This window comes from Oryzias latipes, chromosome 9 (assembly GCF_002234675.1).
Source record: "Oryzias latipes chromosome 9, ASM223467v1".
In the NCBI taxonomy this organism is placed as follows: Eukaryota; Metazoa; Chordata; class Actinopteri; order Beloniformes; family Adrianichthyidae; genus Oryzias; species Oryzias latipes.
Genome location: NC_019867.2, coordinates 22,743,374 through 22,770,974, shown reverse-complemented (window position 1 = coordinate 22,770,974; position 27,601 = coordinate 22,743,374). Strand labels below are relative to the sequence as shown.

The window sequence follows — 27,601 nt, the reverse complement described above, 5'->3', positions numbered from 1 at the left end:
AACATCCTGCAACGCTCTTTCTTATTGTTTCTCGTTCCCTGCATCAGCTCTCACTGCTCCTTTCACACCAGTTGCACAATCAAAGACCTGACAGTGAGCCTTAGGGAAAGCTGACAAGAAGAGAGTGAGGATATTTATTCCCACAAGGTGCCCTGTTAATGAGCTGATAAGAAAGAAAATGTTGGGAGGCAACGTGATCTCATTTGAGTCTGTGTTGGGGGAAAAGAAATGGATGCTCGCCTCCCACATGGCTGGAGATAGACTAACTGTGCTTGTAACTCCTACATAAGAGGTAGGAAATAGTGCTGATGATTGGCCTAACTATAAAACCATGTCTTGCCTTAAAAAAAAAAAAAAAAAGAAACAGTCATATTGGTTTTGCAAACATCAAGTTAAGATCTTGAAAATGCAAAATTGATGCCATCAAGCCGGTCAACTAAAAAAAAAACACTGTCAAGTTGGTAATGTCAATCATTTTCCACAAATGCAACACATTTGTTTAGCTCATATAAGCCTAAACAAGTTAACAAATAAAGTGGAATTATATTCTTAGAAAGCTCCGAAGGATCCCATAAAGTTTCCTATTAATAGAGAGGCAGAGGAATACCACTTTTTTTCAGTATTCTCTCATTATTACGGGAGTAGTGTTTCTAGAAATGACCCACGATCCACGAAGTAGTGAACTTTAGATTTTTACAAGAAACATAGATGTTTCCGACTGTGGAATCCCTCACTACTAACTAACCCTAACTCCTCATAGAAAAAAAGGGCCAGTATTATAGTATGAAATCAAAGATCAATCATAGATTAATGTAGATTTGGCAAGCTGAATGCATTTTGTGCAAAACACGACAATGGTGTACAGCCAATCAGGACACAGAACACAACACCAAGACGGGTGAACTGCGATATGGTAAGGGACTACTGAATAATGTACAAGTACTAACCTGGACATCTTTAAAAAATCCCAGTCAGTCACCCGCCCAGCCACTCTGCAAAAGGAACTTTTTTTATCCTGGACCCTGGATCTTACCCTTTCAGTCATGACCCAAAGCTCATTTTAATAAATGAGGTTAGGGATATAAACTAACAAGTAGCCTGAGAGCTTCGGCTCTTGGCTTTTTTTTCACTACGCAAACCAATACAGTGACCGGACTGCACCTGGCAATCTCACGCTCCATTCTTTTTTCACTTGTGAACAAGACCCCAAGATACTTAAAACTACTTGGGACAAAAGCTCTTCACCTTCCTAGAGAGGACTAAGCACCTTTTTCTGGCCTGTAATCATCATTTCTGATTTGCAAGTGTCAATTCCCATTCCAGTTGCTTCACATTCTGAAAAGCCCAAGAGCCCATTGACTTTCTTGGACCAAAGAAGCCAGAAGAACAACATCATCTGCAAATTAGCAGAGATGAAACTCTGTGGTCCGGCAGAACTGACTGAGCTGTACTGACGATGGAGGTGGAAAACTTGGTCCAATATTCAGTGACTAATTTAAGCTCTCCTTAATGGTGATGTTGAAGACTCTTCTTACAGTGGGTTTCAGCTAGATATTCCCAACAGATTCTGCAGCCCATTAGGGTCAACCAAGTCTGTCTTGCCTCCTGCTCTACCACCAACTAAGCAGTTTTTGTATTTGCATGAGACTCCCCAGCCAAAAACATATGGGAAATGAACAAAGTGATGTAGATATTAGCGTACTGCACATCTGCAAATAGCATCAAGTTTGGCATGGTGACAAAAACTGCCCTCAAATGGTCTGTAGTGGTTCATAATTTCAAAGGTCTTCAGTTGAATGTAATAGAAGTATTGATCTGAGTTACAGCTGCTGTTTACATTAGGGTCAATTGATTAAAGGGGCTACATCATGCAAAATAAAACCTTTCTGAGCTTTTAAGTGTATAATAATGTTCATTCGTCACTATAAACAAACCCAAAATGGTAATTAAATCCATTCCTGCATTTCTGAGTATTCCTCTAAAACACCTGGATTCTAAGAAGCAGGCCCTCCCAACCCATGAACACGACTGGGTCCTCACATTGTCCTCACAGACTCTTCCAGGAAGAGTCTGCACTGCCAGCATCGCCCCCTGGCTAACACACACCCACCTTCACTGTGGAGCTAGCACCGTTTAGCAAAAACACTTTTATTTTTTATGGACAATATGCAAATCCATCTTTGCAACAGTTTGGATATTGTTTGTTTCCGTGGGCGAAACACAGACATGCTGCGGAGGCCAGCTCTAGGTTGACGTCATAAAATGGGCGGCACCCACACGGGTACAAAAGCCGGTGCCTCAGAGATTGAGTCGTCTTTCTTCTGGGTATAAAAGGAGTTCACAAAAATGACTAATATTTCATTGATAAATTGTTCTTTAGTGTGCCAAAGGCAATATACTATCATAAATACGGATACAGTTTACGCTGAAAGACTTAAAAGATATACATGTAGGCCCTGAAGGAGAACGTCAACAACTTCAATTCAAAAGTGCCCACTTTTTAGTCACATATTTGATGGTTTAGCTTCATCAAATGCTTCTACAACACATTAATCCACCGTTTTATTTCTTGAAAACATATTATACTGACAGATCTGAACATATTCAGAATTTAAATCTCCCATTTACATTTAATAGTACATTCTACATTTATATTTTCGTTTCAACAAAAGTTTGCGCTGATCTCCCAAAACTTAATACACCTATATTTCTTTGCATTAAAGCAAATCATAGTTAGACTTCTTTAATTAATATTTTTCTACCAGTTTAAAATGAATCGAATCCACAACATGGTGCCTTAAAAAACTATTGAATTATTGAAGACTGTCTTCCATATTTTTGTCCCATCAGTGGCCACATCTGCATATGACTGAGCAAATAGCAGTGTTGAAAGTACGAGGCCAAAGCAGCTGCTGAGCTATGAAGCAGAGGGATGTGGAAAGCAAACAGTAGCTTGCCATAGTTCTGTTTATGTTCTCTCACTCCAGCGCCGAGTGTTTTTTTTTTTTATTGACTTGACAACTGGCCTTGCCCTAACACTCTGATTATGTGTTTGTGTGTATAAGCGCGCGTGACATTTTGATTTAATTCCACACCTCGGGAAAAGGCCCTACTGGTTGAAAGGTGCATGTTATCGATGATAAAGCATGCGCTCTGTCTGCAAATGAACATGAATTTTATTTTCTTTGATCTACAAGTAAATGAAATGTAGATGAACAGCATAAAAAAAGAAAAGAAAGCGGCTGTTCCTTGCATTCTGTGCAGAGTAGAAATACTCTGCTGATATATTTCTTTGGCAGTTCTGCCTTTAGATCTCTGAGGGAAGCAGAGATGACTCCAGATTTTGCTGCATTGGTTATTTTACACATGCATTAATATACATTATAATAAATCTCAGACACATTATTCCTTTGAGCACACACAGTTGTGAAAAATATTCATAAATAGTCTTTCTAGGATGGCCACAAGTCGAGATGATTTTAGCAAAGGCGTATAAACAAAAGCCTGTCAGCACAAGCTGGTGTCAAAGGTGTCTCAATGCTCATATCAAAAAAAACAACTTTTACTCGATGAAGAATTACTTCACTTAAAATGTGCATTTCTAAAAGAAAAAAAGAAAAATCAAACTAAAAAGTATGGAAATTACTTTTGGGCTAAGAAGAGCGTAGAAACCAAGAAAATGGTGCAGATAACTGACAGAAAAGACGGCCTTGCACGTCTTCATTTTCCTCGCTTGAGCTGGCGTCTGGTTCAAAACTGTACGGCAGGATCATTTTAGGTTGGGGTGGTGAGGGACTGTAAGGTAGCCGGGAGCATGACTAAACCCGGGTTGGCAACCTTTACCACTGAAAGAGCTGTTTGGAACAGTTTCCCACAGAAATCAAAACACAGGGAGCCACAACACGCTTTGGAAAACCCGGCGTTTCCAGTGAATGATATCAGTTAACTTGTTTTTAAAGTTGGTGAAGAGATGTTCATTATTTTCCAGAGAAGCCACAAAACTGGCAAATGTGTCATAATTAACCAGCAGTTTGTTCGTTTCTCCAATAGATTTTTGACAACAAACAACTTTTTTTCTCATCTCGATCAGAATCTTTTGGGGCAAAAGCTGCATGTATATTCTGGGATGTCTTGCCACATTTGAGAGTTTGTTGTTTGTTATTTCCTCATTTCATATTAATCACACTGGTAAGGTCGTTGAAAGCAAATAAGTTTGCCCAGGTGCCAATCAACGTACTGTTTTCTTCAGGAACTTCAATTTTCTCCAGATTCTCCATCGTTGTCCTGCCTGGGTCAGAACATTGTTGGGATTACACGCCGGCGGGAGTCGTGGCGAGATCCAGGTCGATAGTCACACAGAACTTTACTTAGAAAATGTTTACATTTAGATTATTTTTTCTTAAACCTAATACTCAGCCTGTTAGTTCTTTAATTTGTTTTTTAAAATCATTTTTATGAAACTGTCCTGCTTACTGCTTGCCGACCGTAGTCGTCAGCACAGTCGAGCTGCTCAAGGGACGAGCAGCTCGCCTGGCTTCGACCCGCTCCTGGTACAGACCTGCTCACAAAAATACAACAGCTGGTCGACAGACGACCCGGAGAGGATCTGCCTGATGAGGCTTTTATTCACTTCTCATTAGACCTAATTCAACATGTACTGTCTTCTTAGAAGAACTTATTCTCTGGTCCGCATTCACAACCGCAGATTGCAGCCAGGGGCTTCTCCTTTCTCCTGCCCGTTCGCACAACCTGATGGTGTTAAAGGCCCCACGACAATCTTAAAACATAATAGTTATTTTACAAAACCACAGAGAGCCGCAGCACAGGGATGACAGAGCCACATGCTAGTCTAAACAGATGGCTGATGGGAAGTCTGGGCAGTCCTGCCCACAAATTATTAGCAAAATTCAAACAACTAACACAGAAACTATGTAGTAGAATTTTTCCTAAAAACAACTTAGTCATAATTAAAAGACCTTGAGGACGCTTAGATGAAAACATTATCGCCGTGAGTCTTTGTAATAAAAAACAGAAAGCCAAAAATCGAATATATAATGAATGAAAAACAACATTTTTTTTACTACTTTTTGACCTAATTTAAGAAATAAAATGAACCTTGAATGGAAAAAAATTGTGTTTTATATGATACAAGTTTTCTGCATTGCAAGCTTTTTTTGCGCCTGTTTTCTTTCAGTGTGAGTGTTCTAGTACAGAATTGACATGGAAGTATTGCAATAACACACCTGATAGGTGAGACAGGTTCCTGAAACTAGGAATAAAAGGGTTCTAGATAATGGTTTGATGACCAAAAAAGTGTAGAAGGGAACTCAAATATATGTTTACTTTTAACACAGGTGGAATATAAGTTTAATACGTCAATAAAATATATGAATGAAGGTTAAAAAAGTGTATCACAGCCATCATGTTGTGTACAATCGTATGTGAATGACTGGTGAAGGCAAGGTAATCATCCACCGGCAAACTTTGTCCCTTCTCCTTTCACAGTGTGTCACCAGTGACAACCTCCTCCTCTCAAATTCTATCGGCGAAGCAGTGATTCACACTCCACAGGGCGAGCGCGGATGCATGACAGCGCGCTTCATTTTACCAGCCAAAACTAAAGGTGGCAGCTCGGCTCAAGTGTCGTCAGGGAAAAAAAATTAAATAAAATAAAAAGTCACCCAGACAATGAATGGAGCCGCAGCAAGAAAAAAAAAATCCCACATCACAAACCCGGTGCCTTATCTGAGCTCTGTCATCTTGGCCCCGATTTGTTCTGGTGATCATAACAACACGCTGAGGAAACAAAGCTCTACTGGCTGCGCGAACCCACACACACGGGAAAGTCTTCCAGATTCAATTAGCAAACAATGTGCTGCGATGTGCTGCTGCCTCACATGTCGGTGCACAATACTTGAGCGATCGCTGAGAAATTTGTTGACAGCATCACACGGCCTGAAAAGACTATTCCCCTCAGAGCTGGTATTTGATGCGAGTGTTGGTAGCAGAGAAGCATGTCGACAACTGTTAATGCTAATTACTTTAACACCAAGAGCGGTCTATTGAGAAAACATGCAGAAAGACTGTGAGTCGTGCAAAAGCGGCCCACATGACCACATGGACCGGAGGACGATTTGTAATCTGCGTGCAGTTTTTGATATCTGGATAGTGGGCCAGCGTGTCGCAGCGTTTGGTGATCTGTCCAAACGCATGACTTGAATTAAAAAGATCTAAATGAAATGAAAAAATTAAAGAAGTTTAAAGACAGCTCACAAGTTGGCGGATACAAATGGACAAAATTACCAGATTCTAACGAAATATCTTGTCTTGCTTTGGGGAAAAATGTGGCACACTGACAAAGTAACTTTGTAAGAGAATCAGCCTTTTCAATTAGGTCCTTACAACTGGGACAACCAAGGGCTAAAGTAAGCCCCTCAATGAATAAATAAAGCTTTATTGGTCGTATGAGGAATCAGCACATGGTCAACAATGCCATAAAGTATGATCAGAACAGTTTGACTCAGCAAAAATAATTAGAAGGCACTCATCGCATTTTTTGTAGTACCTTGCAAAGAGAAAAAATTTAAAAATATTAATATATATTAATAATATAACAGAATACAAGGAGTAGGTACCAGGTCCAGTAGAATTGAATACAAGGGTTGAGTTTGGGGCATGTTATTGCACAGATTTTTGTTATCTCTTTAACTGGTGGAACAGATTTTATCTTTTTCCTTCAACACAGTCAATGAACACATGAGCATGAGAGAAGTTAGATGAAAATTTTATGGTGGGACTCAGAGACATTGAGTTTTAATCTCGATTTAGGGTGTCATAGGGTTCCACATTACTATTGAATTACTTGGGTTTTTTTTTAGACCTACTTTGTCTCGAAAAAAGGCTAAGAGGGGTCATTTTCATTGGAGTTTTTAAACTAACACAAAGTTTAGACACACCTATGCATATCTGAAGAACCCTGTTTTTTATAATATGAATGGCTGCAAATATGCAAATATTTGTAAACCATTCTTTATAAAGATAAGAACAAGTCAATTTTGTTAGAAGAGGTCGACTCAGGACCCAAGCCTTAGCTAAAATGAGAGTTCTATTGTCCCTAAAAGTCCCAATGGTGCTTTTGGAACAATAGTATGTTAAAATAAAATCAACAAATAGCAAATCATCAATTCTTAAAATACATGACTAAAATGATTTAAGGAAAAAAAAATTTATACTTAAGGAGAAAACTGTTTCATGTTTTCACACCGGAGCTGTTGCCACCGACACCTAAATAACACACGCTCTTTGACACACCGTACCTCAGATACCATTTACAGGATCAATGTGAATCTGCTGATTCTGCCGCAAAGAAAAGCGCATTTTCATTTTGGCCTTGCACAGATATGCAACAGATACTAACGTAAAGCGTAACAACAGAATCGGTTGATGTACGTTGATTGCATAAGCTCTTCACTACTGTAAAGTGTTGCATATCAGTGCAAGGCTGCTTTTCTCCGCTTCAGAATCTGCTGGAATTACTTCCGTCCATCTATCCATCCATCTTTTTAACCCACTAAATCCCTTTCAGGGTCATGGGTTCACCAAAACCTGTCCCTTAGGGTACACCCCGGACAGGTCGCCGGTCTGTCGCAAGGCCATTGGAATTAAGTTGATTGCATAAACCAGGTGTCACTACTAGTGGACCGCGTTCCGGATCCGGACCGAGACACTAAGTCATGCATACGCTAACTTTGATTATTTCAGCTTTCTCATTTTCTGATTCAGAAGGAAGTTTTATTTTGGAAAACAAACAGATTCCATTCACCACATCCGCCTGTTTTGACGTGTCACGTGACATAAAGCGGCTGCTCGCTCGGACCACTAGCTAAGTTTGTAACCCTTGTGTTAACTTAGATGACCCCACCTTTACTTTGACATGTTATTCCTACCATGACAAAGGTGGATAAAGGTGGAAAGATTTCATGTAATCCATGGACACCAGTGAGGTTCACAAATCATTGAAGAAAAAAGGTTAAGAACACTGTCTAGTGGGTCTAGATGAACCAACTCCCAACGTTAAAGTGCCTAGGATAGCACAAGGGTTAAAAATTAACAAAAGCCATACAAAAAGACGTGTTTTTGAAAGTTACTTGGAGAGAAAAGAGCCAATGAGGAAACAAAAGAAGACTCTTCAACTTCAAAGAAACATAGGACTGCTGTTTACTGACAAAACCAGGAGTCTTCCTCGACGTATGGATTTATGGAGACAGGTGTTTCCAAGTTCCAAGTCGCTCTGCATAATATGCTGCGACTGACTCTCGAATGATTCAAGAAATCTCACAATAATTAATATGCAGACAAGATGGATTCTTTGTTATCATATTTAGAAAAGTCAAATTTTCTGATGGTTGGGTCATTGTATTTTGCTTTATTTATCCATTACACCTTAAAAGTTGGACGCGGCTGAAGTTAGCATCCTGTTGTTAGTCTCCACTTTGACATTAAGGGAAAATCTTCATCACAAAGTCCAAGGTTTAACCAGCCGCAAACATTTTACAGAGAATGACGATTTAATCAAATAAAGTTGCCAACCTGCTGAAGATGTTTCTGAACTGAGGAAACTTGTAAAAAGGACATTTAGGATTTTTCCTACATAAAGGCTGAATTAAGCAGGAATTTTCCAGTTTTGAAATGCAACCCTGATAGACTGAAAAACTTCAAAAGATTTGTTCAGATGTACATTCTTCCGGGGAGGCGTTTGATTAGCGGAAGAAGCAAATGAGGGCTGGTGGATCCAGCTTTTCATCTAGTTTTCTTAGTGATGTCAACAATATATATTAAATAAGCGCGTAAATACTTGCTCTCTTCTTCTGAGTGAAAAGCGACTTTAAGAAGCGTAAAGTTGCGCAGCGCCACCTTGTGTACAGGAGTATTTCTGTTTTACATTAAGCGCCATCTAATGTCAGGGAATGAAATTGCATGTTCGCTCGGCTCATCGTCAGCGAAAATCACCTTGGTGTGAACAAAAAAAGGTGGCGAAAAACGCTGGCGAATAACGCCTGGCGAATATTCGTCCCGGTGTGTACGGGCCTTAATGTTAGTTCAAAATGCTAAAATATTTACACGAGTTTTTAGAAAAAAAGCTCGTTATTCACCCACTGTCTCTGCTTTGATCCACACATATTTAACATGGTGTGACTGCATTATAAAGAATGAATTATCAACAAATTTAGCATTTTTTCAATAGAATAACAATAGATGAGTTATTGGTTAAATGCTATAAAGCATTCAAACCATTGTTTTCCTGTTTCTCTTTATTTATTTTTTATAGCATCTTCCGCCACTTTTTGGTGCTTAACTGCTTCTCCAATTTTTTAGCTATTTAACCATTCAACTAATAAAATGTTCAGCTCTTTCAACTTTTTTCAGCTATGACTTTTGGTCGTTAAAATTCTTTTCATGATATTCCAGGATTTCCAGGATTTTTGCCTCCTTTGACATACATGGGGAACCCTTGAAAACCATTGCTTCTTTCTGTGGTGCAGAAGCTCGCTGGTTTGATACCTGGCGCTCGCATTTCTAACAAACATATCTTGTATATTTTTGTGCTGTTTTCACTTTATTTATAGTCAACTTTTATCATTTCTTTATTTAATTTTTTTGGTACCAATTATTACCCTTTAAGTTTCCTTTTCAGTCAGCAAAAGAGCATTCAACCCTGCATTTTCTTCTGGAAATGCAGTTCCTTCTAGTTCTCACCATAATGTTTATAAAATAAGCTGAACCTTTCCTGCCAAGTGTTTTTAAGATATCATGGAAGCAGCCTTTTTTTAAATAAGCAGGAAAAATCCTTCTACTGCCTCTAGTGGAATGATGATGAACTACAGGGCAAAAGCATGTTCCAAGTAATTTTCGATGGGATTTTAAGGTGGACCAGTAACATTAGACATTTACTGCACCATGAGGCTCACCGGATCATAAGGTGTACTACCAATGAATGGTCTATTTCGAACTTATGTCATATAAGGCGCATTAGGTGAGACAAAAGAGTCAGCCATAAATCCATCAGTCAGACTCTATTAAGTACTTTCACAGTAACTTTCGAACTTGTTTGTGACACGCTACACATTCGCCAAATATATCCGTTTTAACGTATTTACAATACCTCTAACTCCTAACCTTGTTTGCAACACGTAAAATAAAATTAGTCTGATTCTGCTAAAACAAAAATTACTGTGACTATGCTAACCCCTAATCTTGAACACCAGTAAGCAGAATGAATCCATATATAAGGTACTCCAAATTATGAAGAAAACATTAAAACTTTTAAGTGCGTTTTATAGTGCGCAAAATACGACGCTGTCATTTTTAAACTAGTTTAAACAGCTCAAAAAGCCAATTTAAAAGTTTAAAAATATTGTTTATATGTTATAATTGGCATGACCCAAGTAACACTCAATTATAAGTTTGCTTTTTTTCATATCACATAGTCCTGGTATAATTAAGACATTTTACAAGAAAAGATCATAATTAAAAGAGTGGCTTTTTGTTAGATGAAAACATAGTCAGTGAGGTTCAACTGATTCTATTTTCCGTCTCAGCGCAGTCTGTCAAAAGAATTCTCCTTTTTCCTTTGTTCATAGTAAATGTTCACCTTGGTTTACCTGAGAACTTTGCTCAAATCACTATTAATAATTCTCCCCACACACTCACACACAGCTGAGTTAAGGCCAGTCAACAGACTTTTGTTCTGCATGAGTCTTAAAGGCTGGAAAAACTGACCTGCACTCACACGCAAACAAAATGTTGAAAAGGGATTCAAGTGATGTGAAGGCTGAAGCAAGCCAGGCATTCAGAGAGCTCTTTGCTTTCTGCCAGTGAAGGACACGGCTGAAAGGGAAAACAGCCATTACTTAATGAGCCACTCAAAGAGTGCTCTCTCTATTTAGGTTTCATTATTTTTATTGTAAATCCTTCACAGCCCTCATCTGCAAGTCATTCATTCAGAGCACGTGCAGCCAAGTACTACATTATACATCAACCAAAATCACAGGGCTGGAAAATATCTCAACTGAATGACAAATATGATTACCGAGTGGTTATCTCCAAATCATTTCTTTCCATCAAAGTATTCAAATGAGATGTGTTAACATTGTTTAGTAACACGCATACATCAAGCAGACTAAAAGAAGTGGAGAGGGCTTGTGAAAAAGAAAAAGTGAGGGACAAATCAGCAGATAATTCTCGGGGAAAGCCTTCTGACAGTGCAGCTCCTAATCCATTCTCAGAGGGAGCATCTTAATCACACCGTAATTACATCCTGTCATTCACCAAAACACTGAGACAGGAAGATGGAGGACGACTCAGGATAACAGGCAGGAAATGGATATATGTGCCCTGCTAAAAGCTACCCCGCGAGCTTTTATGCGCCACTTAATACGCGGCGGCTTCGCCGTAGTGCCTCCGTGTCTCAGTTACACCTCACCGGTGCCTGAAAACAAAGAGGCTCTTCTTCTGGTGCTGCAATCCAAATGTGCAGGATCCCCTCAAGAAACGGACAAACCTCTGGCAGTGACACAAACCAAAATATTTCCTCCAGCATTAGAACATCACAAAAATTTGTTATGGCTAAAAAAAAGAGTTTGTGTCTCAATGTATCTGTGCTTTGCTTTTAGACAGCATTTCATTGATAGTGCAAATTCTGTGTGTGATATGACGCACTGTTGTCCAAAAGTAACCAGCTGTTAAGATGAGAAACAGCAGGACGCTACACAGAATGCAGGGTAGTTTGCTGCTCTGCAGGCGCACTCTGTTGCCTGGGTGTTTGAAACAAACCTGAGGAGCACACAAGAAAAAAAAGTACTTCTCTAGAACACCAGTCCTTAAATGTGATATAACATCTGAAGAAGGTCTGACATTTACAAAACCTGAATTATAAAAGGTCCTACTCTGTTATTTACATGCACTTTTTGGTCAGTTTCTCTACACAATTTATGTTCTTTTTTTCATTTATGTATTTTTATAGATGAATGGGTGTTTTGGTCCCACTTTTTCCATCTAAATCCTTATGTATTCTTACGCTCTGCAGACACAGTAACATACAAAAACTAACTGTACCTTGACCATAATATGATTATAAACAAATATTTTAAAAATGTAATGTTTTAGCGAATTTGAGCGGTACATGTTGCTCTATCAAAATGTCAGCCAGTTTTTCTCGAGTTCCAAATAAGATTGAGTGTCACTGTGAACACGCTAACACGGCTAACATGTAGCGTGTCGGACTATGTTTTTTTTTTGTGTGTGTTACAAACAAGGTTAGGAACAAGCATAGTCACAGTAAAGTTTGTTTTAGTGATATCAGTCTGTTTTTTTATGTGTGCAAAACAAGGTTGGGAGTTACAACTATTGTGAATACGCTAACGCAGCTAACCTGTAGTGGTGTCTTAGGTGCTTACTGTGTTATTTATACAAGTTACTAACAAGGTTGGGAGTTAGCTTGTCACAGTAATGTTTGTTAAGGCGATAGTCCGTTTTTTATTTGTAGCAGACAAGGTTGGGAGTTGCAGGGATTATTAATATGCTAGCGCGACTAATGTAGAGCATGTCTATGTTCTGGAGTAACTGTGAACATAGTTAAGGATTTCTGATTAACTAACAGACATGTTCCTGACTCTTTTGTGTCACTTAATGGGCCTTAAAGTTCTATGCGTCTTGTGGGAAAAGTAAAAAAATACAGCATTTATTGATGACGCGTTTACAATCCGATCGCCCTATTGTGCGGAAAACATGATAGATCAGGAACTAATTGTTTCAATCAACAAAATTTCCTACAAAATTTGGCCCTTTTTGAAAAAATGGGAAATCCGCACAACATGCCTGCGTCTCACGTACCCCTACTTACTATTTGCACATTGTTTAAAGTTTCGCTACAATCTGTCGCCCACAGCATGCCTGTAGAATATGTGTACCAACATTTTTGCTCTATGGTGGTCTACGATCTTAAAATTTCGTGCTCAACACCTGCTTACTAGAGGGCTGCATTAGGATTGGGTCCCGCTGGGTCCCGCTGGGTCCCGCGGGACCCAACCCAAATCTCGCGGGATTGGGCGGTTTGAATTGTGCTGCGGGCGGGAGCGGGCGGCTAAAAAAAACCCTGCGGGATCAGTGCTGCCATGAATATCTCATGAATATATAATAGCGGACTACGTTAGGCTGTGCAGCTGTTGGATTCTTATGTACTGAAGCTCCATGAACGCACCAGGTAGAGACGCCCAATGGCCTCTGTCATCTAACCTGTTGTTGGGGGTGTGCAACGCCCCGCCCCGCCCCGCCTCTTACTAAGAGCGCGCTTCAGGCCGTCTGTCTGCGCGCGCGCGCGCACTCACGCACACTTTTAACCGAACAGGATTTGTGAAAATATATTTAATAATATATTTGACCGGGATAGGCTCCGGCGGCCCCGTGACCCCGAAAGGGACAAACGGTATAGAAAATGAATGACTGAATGAATGCACATCTAGCCCTTTAAAAATGCATGGGAATAAAAAACCCAACCCACTACTGTCTTTGAGAAAACATTCCAGGCCGGATGAATGAGCCAAAGCTGTTTATGTGTTTCCATAAAATCTGGTAAAAATCCCAGTCTTCAGATAATGAGAGTAGACGGTGGCACGCTGAGAGTGACAGACAGTTGTGTGCAGATAGCTCTACAGCTTCAGACTCGCACAGATCTCATAACTGAACCAGACAGTTCTCTCTTTATTCATTGTTGTTCTAAACTGCAAAGACAAACTCCTGACAGAGCTGCACTGCTACTTTAATGCTGGATTATTGCAGCTTCAATCCTTCAATATTTTTCTGAGAGATATCAATACACAAATGAAGACAAATGTCTGTATTGTTTTTGAAAGAAAAAAAATGTTAGCATTTTTACTGGGACCTCTGGACCCTGTTGGAATATTTTTGTAGTTGATACACACTCTCCAAAACGTATTACTACTACAACATACATATTTAATCTGTGATAAGAAAAGAATCTCTTTTAGCACTTATTTTGTCTTTTTCCTGTTTTAAATGTAAAGTATAAGCATAAAAGTTACGTATGATGCAAGAAATCTGTCAATAACAATAAAGACAAAGCTGTGCACAACTTTGGAGGAAAAATATGAATACATTTACTTTTATGTTTAACACGTCTGCTATGAATACGATTCGCCTTTGTTTCGAATACGACTTCTCTTTGTCTTGAATACAAGCAAGAAAGAGTCGTATTCAAAACTAAGAAGTCAAGCATTTAACTATTCTTTTTTTGTTTTCTTTTAATTGTGCACAATTTTGCTTTTAGGCACACATTTCTTTTTGGCAGTCATCTTACCCCATAGTTATGCATTGAGAGGTTTGCATCAACCTATTCTGACTAGAAATACTTTTTTTGTAACACACAATCTGCTTTAACCTTAGGCCTTTGCATCCATATGGGGATTCACATGTACTGGTGCTGTGAGTTTATGGATAGTCCGGTCCTGTTGAGGGTCAGAGAGAGGAGTGGTTGCATCTTAACCCTTTAACATCAGAGATGTCGCCAGTGACTCCTAAATAAGACACACCGTACAAATAAAAATTAACACATGAGTTAATCAGCTGATGTAATGTGAATCAGCTGATTTCATATGGGCTTTACACTGTCATTGCAACACTATCGGCTTTGGGCCAATATGGAACACTTACATTAGTCAAATGTTATAACAGCAAAAAGCGTTTTTTTCTACGCAACAGAGTCTACTGGAATTCCATTAATTGCGTACATGGTTGAAGATACGACATGCCTCTGTCTCACCTTCCTCGCCCTTTCGTGTTAAGTGTTCGCTACAACCTGTGTGCGCAGCATGCCCATTGAAAAAAATATTATTGTTCTACAGGCTCAAGCATGAGTGGTCTATGACCTTGATATTTTGTGCAGGCCACCTGCACCGTACAGGTTAACCCATTTTTACCCACAAACGGCCCATATAGGGGCAGTTGTTATTGAAGCCTTCCGTCACTGTTTGAAAAGATGTAAAAATGGAAAAGAGGGTCAAAGCTGAACACATGAAAGAGGTTGGGGCAGTGAGTGTTGATCAGCCATGCTGTCATCTACAGCGTGGCTGTATATCGTGGCAGTAAATGGTAAATCGTAAATGGCCCATGATTGTACTGCACTTTTTAACCTTCATCGAAGGCCCAAAGCGCTTTACAGTCAGATTCTATTAACACATTCACACACATATTCACACACTGATGGTGGCTCCGCTGCCGAAGACTGGCGCCAACCTTCCACAAGAGGCAGGGGGATGCCCAGTTTAGTTTAGTGTGTTTAGTTTAGTTTAGCCATTATCTATTGAATTCTATGACTTTATGCTCTCTATGATTCATGTTTATTACACAACTACCGGTTTGAAGCCCATTAAGATTACTATTGTGGTAACGTTGGGCTATATAAATACAATTTAACTTAAATTAATGGAAGGTGGGGTTCAGTCTCTTACGTAAGAACACTTCAACACATGGGGGGCAAGGCAGAAATCAAACCTGCATTCCTCCGATCAGAGGTCGATCTACCTACCCTATCGCCCTACCACTGGACCACAGCCGCCCCCTGCCACAAGGCCCTGCGTGTGGCAGGGCGCTGCATTAATTCGAGCCAGAGCCGATGGCCAGAGTGGGCGTATGACACACGCAGAGCACCTTCACCGACCGAGCAAACGCTGCAACAAATCTGCTCTCTCATCATGGAGGCCAGCCATCTCAGCCCAGCAAGGACACTTCGGCTTTGAGTGTCCATATCAGATTTCAGCGTGTTTCTGAAGATGCTGTCAGCACAGAGGAAGTTTTAAAATAAGGTTAAAACCCTAGGATTTCTAGACAATTTAAACCGCAGTAACACACTAATCTCAAGGAAAGAAGACGATTTGCCTCAGCTTCACTGGCTTTTAGAAAGTGCCTGCAAAGATAGCCTGCATAACTACTGTGTCTGAATAAAAAATTCAAAACATTTGAAGACTTGAGCACAGAAGCTGATGAGATGTAACCTGGATGCTGCTAGCTTTTATTCACCTCTCGTCAGCGCAAAGTTGTGAATCAGAGACTCGCAGCTTCCCAAACAACTGCTGTCAAGCTGCCCTCAGGCCAGCAACTTCATTTCTCTACACTGCGGCGTCTAGCTGCTTCAGAGGCCAACAGCAGATGATGAGTGCAAAACTGCAGGAGAACACAAAAGACGAACACACAAAACAGTCCACAAAGAATGCATGAACAGCTTTGACAAGCAGTGTGAGCTCTTTTTTTTTCTGTCAGAATCTATGACATCCTGCTATGGACACTGTTGAAATGTCACTAAATCAACCAAATCCCCATTAGACGGAGTTTAGAAATCATGCAGCAGAAGGAAAAAACCCAAACAAATCTGTAAATTCATGCTAAAGCAGATGAACTGGAGGATTGTGGATTAACGAGAGGGGATTTGCATCTCCCGAAGTCACTCGCAAACCAAATGGAGCAAATCAAACATCTTACTACTGCTGTGACAGATGGATAATTGTGTCATTTTATTATCTGGTCACATGTTCAATACCCACAACTCTAGAGGGATCCGGGCATAGCCACTAATTGTTTTACAAAAAGGCTCTGAAGTTACAGACACACCAAAGACACGCTAAACGCTGGTTCTTGACCACATATTTAGCCCATGGTGTTCACACTGGACTATTAGGGAGGGGCTTCTTTTTCTTTTTCTACTATGTTCTAGTGCATGTCCAAAACCTACAGTTGGAAAAGGCTTGCCGAAGCAGTGCAAATCCTGCAAATCTTGTTTCAGGCTTTTTCCTTCCTTCCAGCTATTATTCCAATATATGAAAGACTTGGTGTCATATAATTCCATCCAGAATATGATATTTCCAATCAATGCGAGTCCTGATTAGTCAAAGTTCAACCTGGTTTAGCTTTCAACGTGCGTTCAATGGCCGCAGGTTTTTTATGTGGAGCCTGAAAACGGTCTTAAAAATGTCCTTAGCTACATGTGAACACAAGAGTTCAGATTGCATCCACTTGACTGCATTATTCCCGACTTCGTTGAGATAAGGCGTTTATGTACGTACAGTTGATTTGCGCACATAAGGAAGCAGCTTTTCTGCCAGAAACAAGGGGATTCTGAGCAAGCAAACATCTTGTAATCAGAAGCGGCTGTGGCTGCAAATTGCTTTTGGCTGCGATGAAACAGGTTACGGGGGCTTCTGGTGAAACCGCCGCAAAAGCCTCAGCCGGCATCCAGGGAACCCGATTCAATCAGCTCAGAGCTGGAATATCAACAAACCAAAAAACACATGTGGGGGGTTTCAAGACAACGTGCACTGCAGGGACCGAAAAAAAATGAAGGCAGCCCAAAAGTGACACCAGGTTTAACAAAATAGACTTCAATCAGGGTAAATTTGGGTTATAGAGATTAAAAGAAATATTTGTATGAATTGTGAGAATTACAGCATCCCGGACTCACATGCCTCAAAGATGCAAAGAGAGCCACATGCCAGCTCCTTTGAAGCTGCGCCGGTTTATTGAAGCGCTACGCAATAGGTCAAAGCTATTCCCCGGTTGCCGTGTCCTCCACGTAATTGATGAGTAATTAGCACAGGTAGTGTAGGTTAGGAGCTCCACTCAGGCATGCAGGGAGTGGGTGAAAGCATGAGTCACGGACCATGATGTGATGCTTCCAAAGCACTTTTAAGAGGGCATTTCATTCACAGCAGTGATGCCTATTAGCTGGAAACAAACATGACTCTTGTTGCCACTTACTGTAAACAAACTCTGAGAGCAAAAAGGGGGAATCTGGAGTCTGCACACTGACTACGTTTTCCACAACTTGATATTTAAAAGACAAAATAAAAAAAACAACTTTGAAACATCCCTGCACCCCCTCCTTGCTAAAATGGTACCCGATTCACCAACATCCTTTAATAAGCAGAGACAATTTGCATGCAAATCAGACCAATTACCAGCAAGTAGCTGGCATGCAAGTATCATTTCACATAGAGCCATATCATGGCTCATTTACAAAGCCTAGAAACATAAGCTTCTATACCAAAGGCACTGTTTATTCTTTGTGCTCACTCAACATGAGTTTAGCACTTGAATAAGAAAACTGCTATTGCGAAACAAAAACAAAAAAATGATAATTATTTACTTTGCAACAGAGAAAGACAGCTCCTTTTTATGATTATGATAAAGTATGGACTAAGAAAGCTTTTTGAGAGAACATGCACTGCAGCATGGAACATGGCTGAGGGGCAAGTCGTAAAACCATTGCAGAGGGAAAAAAAGGTTGCAGTCAATAGAACACCCAAAGGTAGCTGAGAAAACATTGCAGCATTGGAGAAAGAAAAAACCCAACATGACTGGATAGGGCTAGGGAACCAACACATTTAGAAGTGATTTGCTAACTTTTCTTTGACAAAAAAGTGAATTTTAAATTGTATATACTTATATAACGCTTTTCTACCTTGCTTTGGTGCCCAAAATGGCTTTACAGTTACAGTTCCATTAACCCACACATTCACACACCGATGGTGACTCTGCTGTCTTACACTGGCACAAAAAGGGATTCCACAATTCTTGGTTTCCAACCAAACCATTTGTTACATCATTTAACCGAATCATAGTAAAAAGTTAATTGTTGTAAATCTACTACATACTAGTATGTTTACATTTAACGTGACAAACATGTGTAATACGTTGCATCACATTAGGCTTGGTCAAAGCCAACTGAAAGGTTTTTCTTCATTGTAACTTGCTTATTAACCCATGTATCAATATGTATCAAAATATGTATCAAACCGATACAGAACCGTGACCCAAAAATCAAGGTTTGAACCCAATTGTGAGGAAGGTAAATCATTGCATCCCTGGCATCAACCTGTAACCAACCTGTAAGCAATGTGGGGTTCGGTGTCTTGCCAAAGGACACTTCAACAAGGTGAAAGCTCAGATCAGAGGGTCAACCGCTCTACATTTGTAGCACCACCGCCCCCCCCCCCCCCCCCACACACACACCAATTAGGCTGTGGTGGTGCTTACTTCCTAAAGTTTGAATCTTCCGCTCCTCTTCTTCTTCAAAAGGGCTTTGTTCAAAAGCAGTCCAATCCTTAAAGGCCCACTTGGATGAAAATTGTGTTTTCGATGTTTTTAACATGTTGTGCCATTTTTCTGATGATGAAGAACATATTTAAGGAAAATTATGCTTAAAATTGCATTTCTGAGTATTACTTTATAGAAATCATGGTGAAATAGGAGCAGATGGAAAAATACCACTGGAAAAAGCTTGTGAGAGAGAGGTAAATTTCTGATGAACTCAGAAATTATGTCCTATAAAGCAACAAAGATTTATTTATTTTTTTTGGCTAAAAACGGCCACACCATGAATAAAAAAACTACTGGGAATGCTTTTACAACAGACCAAAAACTGATCGGAGTGGGACTTTAACACAGACTGTGACACAACAAATGCATCTTTTTACGTGAGTGAATCTACCACTGACAGCTTCTTAAAAATTTCAAGCAGCAGGTTTGGCATTTCACAGGGAGTCTAACTAAGTACTGAGTAGGAGGCAGGAGTTAATCATGACAGGTTATTACCATGACTAAGCCTACAGGTTGTGGCCATAATGTTGGCATGAGGTGTGGGATGAATCTACAAGTCTCCAGCAGACCACCTGTGGTTTGTTCCTCAATAGCCTTTGCAGCTCATGAATAAAGGGGAGAGAAGAATCCAGCTTTGATTTTTCATCTGGAATATACTGAGATGAACAATAAAGATAAATAAAGAGGGTGGGCCCTCTTGTCTCTGCCTGAAATCATTAGTGGTGCAACGATTAACTAACTTAATCAATGTATATTCGTTTGATGCAAACAGATCGATCTGTATGAGGCAAGTTGTTAATCGAATTGACCTATCCCATTATAAAATCCAATCACTTGATTATATCAATATAGGAAAATACCATTTGGATTGAGGCACGTTATGTTTATTTTACTTCAACATAAAAACAACCAAGTGCATGAAAGCAGACGACACACATCATGGCAGCAAGAAACGATTAAGCCATCATTCCAGTCCAATGTGTGGAAACACTTTAAATTTTGCAGACATGTGACTGTACAGTGTGGTGGAATGTTCTAATAATGCTCCCTTTGGATTATTTTGATGTGGAAAAACAACAGTGGGCTGAACTTTAGGAATGGGATTTGGGAAAACTTTACCTGCACTGTTCAGTCAGTACCCAGGCATTTATCTCTGAGTCACCCTGGTTAAAAAGATTTCCTGGATCGATTTTAGGTCAGTGAATCGGATCAAATCGAATTGGTCAAAATGAACCAATATTGACCACGAATTGTATCGCCAACCAAAAATTATGATATGAATCGAATTGTTGTTAAAATGAATTTTACAGCCCTACATCCAACACAAACTAAGAAATGAAGGAATCAGAGGACACTTCAGCAGATGAGAGGATGTCAGAAGATGAAGTCAGCTTTTCCTCCTCAACTTTAGCTGTATGCAGTTAGACAGAGAACTTGTGAGAAGACACATGAACCTGCAAAGACAGCTCTGACTGATAACACTCAATGGGGCTCAACCTGTGACATCAGAGGAGCACACACTGTGATTTCATAAAAAACAAATACATAAAAAGTTGAGCATTGGAGAAGCTGCTCTCCCACGTCCTACCTCCAGAAGGTCCAGGCTGATGAAGCTGGCAATAGCAAATCCATCAATGATGTCCTCCTCCTGCGAGCTGGACTCCCGTCTCTTCCGCCGGGGGCCACGCGGGGCTCTGGCTGCTGCCGCGGGGTGCGGTGCCGCCTTTTTACCGGGCAGGGAGGCGGCGTCCCTCCCTGGACTGCGTCCCTCCCTGTCGGAGCAGGAGGAGTTGGGTTCGGAGCTGCGGGCGTCTCTGCTCCCTGCTTCCCGCAACCTCCGCACCCGCTCCCGTTTGGTGCGGCACCTCCGAGCCTGCTGCAATTTCCCATCCATGTGTGAAAAGCTTAAATAATAATAATTAAAAATAAAATAGAGGAGGAGGGGGAAACTCCTCAGTACGTGCACGCCTTTACGCTCGCTCAAGCCCGCAATAACAAATGCCCCACACCGGACTGAGAATAGTCGGCGATCGCTCCGGGAGAGTGGAAATATGGCCTTTAAACACTCAATGACACCTCCACGATCTCCATTTCCACGATTAGGAATGTCCAAGTATCCCACCGCGGGCGCTGCAGGCGGATCCGCGCGTGTAATTCCGTCACGAATCAGTAGTGGTGGTCGACGTCCGCCAAAAAAATAAATAAATAAAAAAAGCAGGTGCAATAATAATGAAACGGCTCAGAAATCCACGCGTTCCACGCGCCTCGCAACTTTTGCCGCGGTGGAATAGCAGGGGGAGCCCAAGCACGCAGCGTGCCGCAGAGAAATCATGTCGCTGGCCGCTGTTGTTTTCCACCTCCCCGATCCATGATCCCGGGCTGTCAAATGAACGATCCGAGGATCGTGGGGGGCGACTAAATTATAGTAAGAACCTCCACGCGCGACGTCCAAGTGTCGATTCCAAATCAGAGACTACTTCAGCCCTTATTCCTGTTTGGATCCCCGGTCTGGGAGCGCAAGATCCCCTAAATGAGCCAACCATCCAGCGCGTAATCAAACTCCAGCGGGCGCCGACGCGCTCCTCCGGCTCAGATCATGTTGACTTCCCTGTAAAATCCACTCCGCTCCGTCTCCCGGCTGCTCAGCTGCTCCTGGTATTCTCAATTCGCATAATAAGTCTTTGATAAGTGTCCTTAAAGCGACAGGAGTGATTCAAATCTGCTCTCCCCCCCTCCACCACCCACCCCTCCTCTCATTCCTTTCATCCGAAATTAAGAGACGCAGTCAAGCTTCAGAGAAACCCACAGATCTGACGTACTTCCGTCACCTCCGGCCTACAAATTTACCATCGGAAGGAAACTAGTGTTTAAAAAAAGAACGACAAGAAGGGAAAACAACACACTCCCCCTTTGCGTGCGCACCATTGTGCGCGCGCACGTGTGTGTATTTTTTTTTATCTCCTTTATTTTTGCGCCTGCTTGTCGCGGCACGTGCACTCTGTGCTGTCACTTTGTAGAAAAAGCAGGACGCGCAAAAACATCAATCACGCTCCTGCAGCTCCATCCATCCCATACCCCCCCCCCCCTCAGTCTTGAATTCATCCTCACACAAACACACAGCTGCATTTCATTGTCACATAAAGGTCAACATCTCGTGAGCTGCGACATAAATATAGGAGATACAGGTGCCTGAAAATGTGCCTGCAGCTTCCAGGGGCCGTATCTGTATCTGTGGGGTCCAGTGGATCTTACTGAGGGGTCCCTGAGAGACTCTGAGGGGACAGGAGTTGATATAATAAATATAAATCTGTTGAATTATGAGCCAATTTCACTTTGTATCTTTCCTGCATGCATATATATATATATATATATATATATATATATATATATATATATATATATATATATATAAATAAATATAATAGTCAAATCCCTTTGAGGTACGTGTTATGGGACATTCCTGACTGGCTGTTGGTGTTTGAGTATTGAAGAGGAATCAAAGCAGAATGATGCTTTTGAACTGGACTGTTGTAAAAAGTGGATTTCGCTGTGGGGAGAAAATTCAAGTAACCTTTTCTGTTGGTAGAAATTTCCATGGCAAATAACTTCCAATTAAAAAGTGAGTAAATGTCATCATCCAATCAGTGATGTCCCATACCTTTTCTGGTTTCTTAGTTTGTTTTATTCTTTAACGTTACATTTAGATTTTTGGATATTACTTTTCCAAAATGTTTCTTTTTTTTATTATTTTTGTTTTTTTGTTTTATTTGTTTTGTTTTGATTTTGAAAATGTAATGTGTTTCTTTCTTATTTGTGTGTTTTAAAATTGTTGTTGGGATCTTAACACTGTTTTTGCATTAAGTAATTTTGTTGATGCGATTTGCACTTCAGGGCCACCATTACTTTGGCCCCTTCAAACTGACAACACTTTGAGTACACTATCCTCACAGTGAAGCACAGCTGCGGCAGCATCATGGTTTGGGTACATAATTTGTCTCTGGTAAGTTTTTTTTTTAAGAATATCAATTGATACCTAAATTAAAAAAAAATCTCTTATGTTTTTGCTTTGAAGTAGATGCTAAATTAAAGGTAATTTTGGAAACAAGTTTGTTTGATGTAAATTTGGCTCAGTAGGTGTCAATGGGTAAAAGGAAAACAGTTTTAGCATTCCAGAAAATCAAGAGCCATCTTTCAGGACGATATCGGTTATGATGGAAAAACCTGAACAAGAGACTTAGATTGTTTATGTGTTTTTAGCTTTCACTGTGTGTTGTGCCCCAAAAACTCCAGTTCTCTCCTCATGAAGTAGAACTAATCGGGGTGAAGCCTGCTGCAGCAATTCTCTGCTGAGAATTCTCAGCTATCTCAGCGCTGCTGCAAAAGAGTCCCTGTGCACCAGAATATCATCCAAGTAGACCAGGGTGTCTTGCCAGGGGATGGTGGTCAACACTTTCTCCATCAGGCGCTCAAACGTGGCTGGAGTGTTATAGAGTGTTGCAGAGGCCAAAACGGAGAACCCAGAGCCGTCACAACCCCCGCCTGGCGCAGACAGCAGCCTTTGATCCGGCTTCAGGGCTGAGTGGCACCTGGCAGTATCCACTGTGCAGGTCCAGCGAGGAGACCCAAGACCAGCCAAACACCTAATCCAGAGACTCATATGCAGGGCAGCGGGTACAAGTCCTTCCTGGTCACACTGTTCATTGGCCTGTGGTCCACACAGAACAGCATTTTCTGACTCTTCTTCTTGATCATTTCAACCCCTGAAGCCCAGGGGCTGTCATAAGGATCAATGATGATAGCACGCAGCATTTCTTCAATTGCACTGTCAGCAGCCACCTGGTGAGCTAGGGAAGGCGACGGGGTTGTGACCTGATTGGACGTGCATCTCCAGTGTCAATCTTATGTTGGACCAGGTTTGTCAGGCCCACCTCATCCTCAGAAAGAGCAAAGATGTCTTTATGCTCCAACAGCACCTGCCACAGTCCCTCTTTCTGTCCTGGCTCCAACCCATCACAGCTGCGCCTCCAGATCTGTTTTACAACCGCCACTCTTTCAGCCTTGACTGCAGCACACTGCTGATCTGGGGGCAATGGTTGCATCTTGATCCTTGATTGAAGGGCAGGAGGTATGGGGGTAGACTGGCGAGTGGCATCAAACGCCACGCCACAGCGGCCTTAATGCCTCTTAAGGTGGGCTTTGGGCCCAAGCGGGTCGGACCATGTGTGCCGTGGGGCCACCGGTAAACTCCAACATGTTGATTCCCAGGGTCTAACACACACCGGGCTGCTCTCAAAGAGTCAAAGCCCAATATGCACTGATCATGCACAGCTGCAACCTACACCTTAAGCCTTGTGCTATCTAATTTTTATTTTTTTTTTATTTTTTTTTTACTTGTCCTGTCCAACAGCTGGGCAGACAGATGAGAGCTGAAGGCCTCTTGTGTTGGACATATTTTACTTTAACAACAGGGGTTATTAATCTTCAGACAGACCAGAGGTATGTCTGAATAAACCCCTTTTGTAATCGAGGCCAAACTTTATTCATTTTAATCATATTTGAATATTTGAAAATCTTTTGTGTTGGACCGGACGGAAAAGGAAAGGAGGGAAGAAGAGAGAGGGATGTTAGAGAGGGGGGATAGGATGGTGATCATAGGGGGGGGGGGGGGGGGGGGGATAAAAGCATGAAGCAGCATAAAGCAACCAGCTACTGGATGTTTATCATTACGGTAAGGTTCAGATGTAATACAAATCTCAAAGGGCGGGGCCTGTCCACACACACACTCAAGTGTTATAAACACACCTGCTAGCTGCATGTCCCCATGTCAACATGTACAACCCTTGTGCTATCTTAGATGACCCCACCCTTGTATTGACGTGTTCTCCCTACCATGACAAAGGTGGGTGAAGGTGAAAAGATTTCATGTAATCCATGGACACCAGTGAAGATCACAAATCATTGAAGAAAAAGGTTCAGAGCACTGTCTAGTGGGTCTAGATGACCCAACTCCCAACGGTAAAGTGCCTATGATAGCACAAGGGTTAAAATCCACTGTCAGGCCACCCACTTGAATGCCCACCGTTCCTTGCTCCAGCATGGAGGTTAAGCCCCCTGTCACAGTTCGCAGCTTGACAGCTGTAATTTCCAACAGCATCCAAGCTGGAACCATGTCAGGCCTGAGCAGGGTGGTGGTGGAGCCCGTGTCGACAAGCGCCACGGAAGACGTCCCCTTTAAGGTGATTGGGACATGGCAAAAGTCCCAAACAGCTAACGACTCTGATCCACTCTGCATTGTCGTCTGCTTCTGGAGGGAGTTGAACCTCCTTCCCCGGCTATCAAGGTGGGCTCTCTCCACTGATGGACATGCAGGGCGTGACATTTAAGAACGGGTCTGTGTCATCCTTCCTACACAGACCCTGGGCCGTTTCCCTGACGGTCAGCTTACTTGGGGCACCACACGCTGATGTGCCCCACCTGGCCACACACCCAGCAGACAGGAACACCGTGGCGAGGGCGGTTGCCACTTTCCTGAGACTGCACAGCCACAGCTTGGATTAGTTCTGTGAGCTAAAGGACCAACATCGGCTACGCTGGCTCTGGATCTTCTTTTAGTGCAGCCCTCGCGACAGGGTAGTAGCCAATGTCACTATTCTCCACTGTAGCTCTCTCCAACGCTCTCTCCAACACTATCTCCATGGCTTATTGAAGGATACGACAGTTGCGTCTGCACCTGCAGTTCTCTCGGGGACAGGGCTTGAATGAACTGATACCTTGGCAGCTCGCTTTGGACTGCACTGACCATGTAAGAGTAGGCTCTTCTTAGTGCTTCAATAGCCGCGGTTACATGCGCAAAATATCTTGATCGGATTAAAATTCAACATGTACATGGGCCCAGGAAAACTTTTTCGATTAGAACGAATGTTCACCTGGTCACACTTTCAGTCGGATTAAATCATTCGGGCATGCGGAGTGGTGCTGAAAACACCAGAAGAGGAAATTTGTCCCACTGTAAACAAAGTGAGCTGCCATCTAAATGTATGCAGCAGCTCGGTTACATACGAGATGATCTTCTAAACATGCTTTTATTAATGCTATGAATATTATGAAGCGCCTGTTCGCTCATAACTTTATTTTTAATCCGTGTGGTCAGTGCTTTTTTTGTGGAAGAACGGAGCTGGAAGAAGCCAGGGTTAGGAGAAGGCGCTAACGCGTTAACAACATTAGCCTTGTTTGATGATCTGCATCTTGGCTGCACGTAAATATGTGGGAAACACATCAGCCTTTATTTTGTCGGGACACGACTGGAAACACAAATCCATGTGATTGTTTGAACGGTTTCTAAGGACTGAGCGGCATTTCTGCTTTGAAAAGCTCACACCGCTGAGTGAGCTGGCGGCCCGAGCTCTGCTCGGAAACACAGTTCTCCTGAGTCCGGCAGTCGCTAACCCAGAGCGGCGGGTCGGAAGCCCCCCCCCGTGCAGAATGCAGAATTAGCTTTATCCAGCTAGCCAAAAAATGCCCTGCTTGACTTCTGACACCAGTGTAATGTCAGGCTGGACGTTCCAAATGTGAAGGCTTTAATGTTGCTTAAATGGTTGGAGTCGGCCACAACCACGACAAACACAGCACAAAACTGAAAATGTGCCCTGACGCTGTCTCATTCCATTTCCGCATACACATGCTCTCACAACAGTCCTTTAAATTCACTTGCTCCTCTGCCCCCACCCACACTCTTCCAATCACCTTCATATAACTGACTGGAGCACCAATGTAAACACAGAACACAACACAATCACTTAACACAAAATAGATTAACACAGCTTAATGTCAGTCTCTACAGTATAAACAATTTCCTGCAGTCCTCAAGGATAACACGTCAAGTTTACAATCACCTGTGGACTTTCAGTAGGCTTCAAACCCAACATGTCATCAAATTACATCAAAAAACTAAATCTGTCTCTGCAACTATTAATCTACGGGAATCTGACTGGTGGGTTTGAAAAACTTTCAGCTTTTTATTTCACCCAAATGGAGTTGTAAAAAGTCAGAATTTGTGATGTCGATAAAAAGATATTGGCAAAAGTAGTTAATCTTAAGTCTGACAAGAAAAATATACCTTAACACAGCAAAAAAAAAAAAAAAAAAGGCACGAGGCAAGGCAAAAAAAAGTATGTGTGCACAAACTAAAAGAAACAGCAGAACAGGGATCTGTGCACCTTTCAAGCTGTCAAGAAATTTAGTGGGAATCTAAGTGTATTGATTTCCATGGAGCTTCGGTCTTTCCAAAGGATGTGGTTTATAAATGTGGACAGTTTATTTTGATTTTTTTATTGTTATCGCTCATCTCTGATCTTTCACACATACACTGTGACCTGAGCAAATGACCTAAAGAGAAACAATCAGGCCACTTAAACATCATAGAAGCGTGACAGCCCCC

At 41.6% G+C, this 27,601-nt stretch overlaps 1 protein-coding gene across 7 annotated transcripts in view; it reads right to left on the bottom strand.

Moving 5' to 3' along the window:
* Positions 1-21,903, bottom strand: part of fbrsl1 (fibrosin like 1) — a 358,066-nt gene extending 336,163 nt beyond the window's left edge. For 5 of the 7 annotated variants that reach the window (XM_023958683.1, XM_023958687.1, XM_023958684.1 and 2 more), the window contains exon 1: positions 20,753-21,902. In XM_023958683.1, coding sequence (XP_023814451.1) covers positions 20,753-21,058 — 306 coding nt within the window. In that variant the 5' untranslated portion in view covers positions 21,059-21,902. Of the gene's footprint in view, positions 1-20,752 lie in introns of all 7 variants that reach the window. The other 2 variants (XM_023958685.1, XM_023958688.1) reach the window with 2 other exon arrangements.
* Between the last annotated feature and the right edge of the window lie 5,698 nt (positions 21,904-27,601).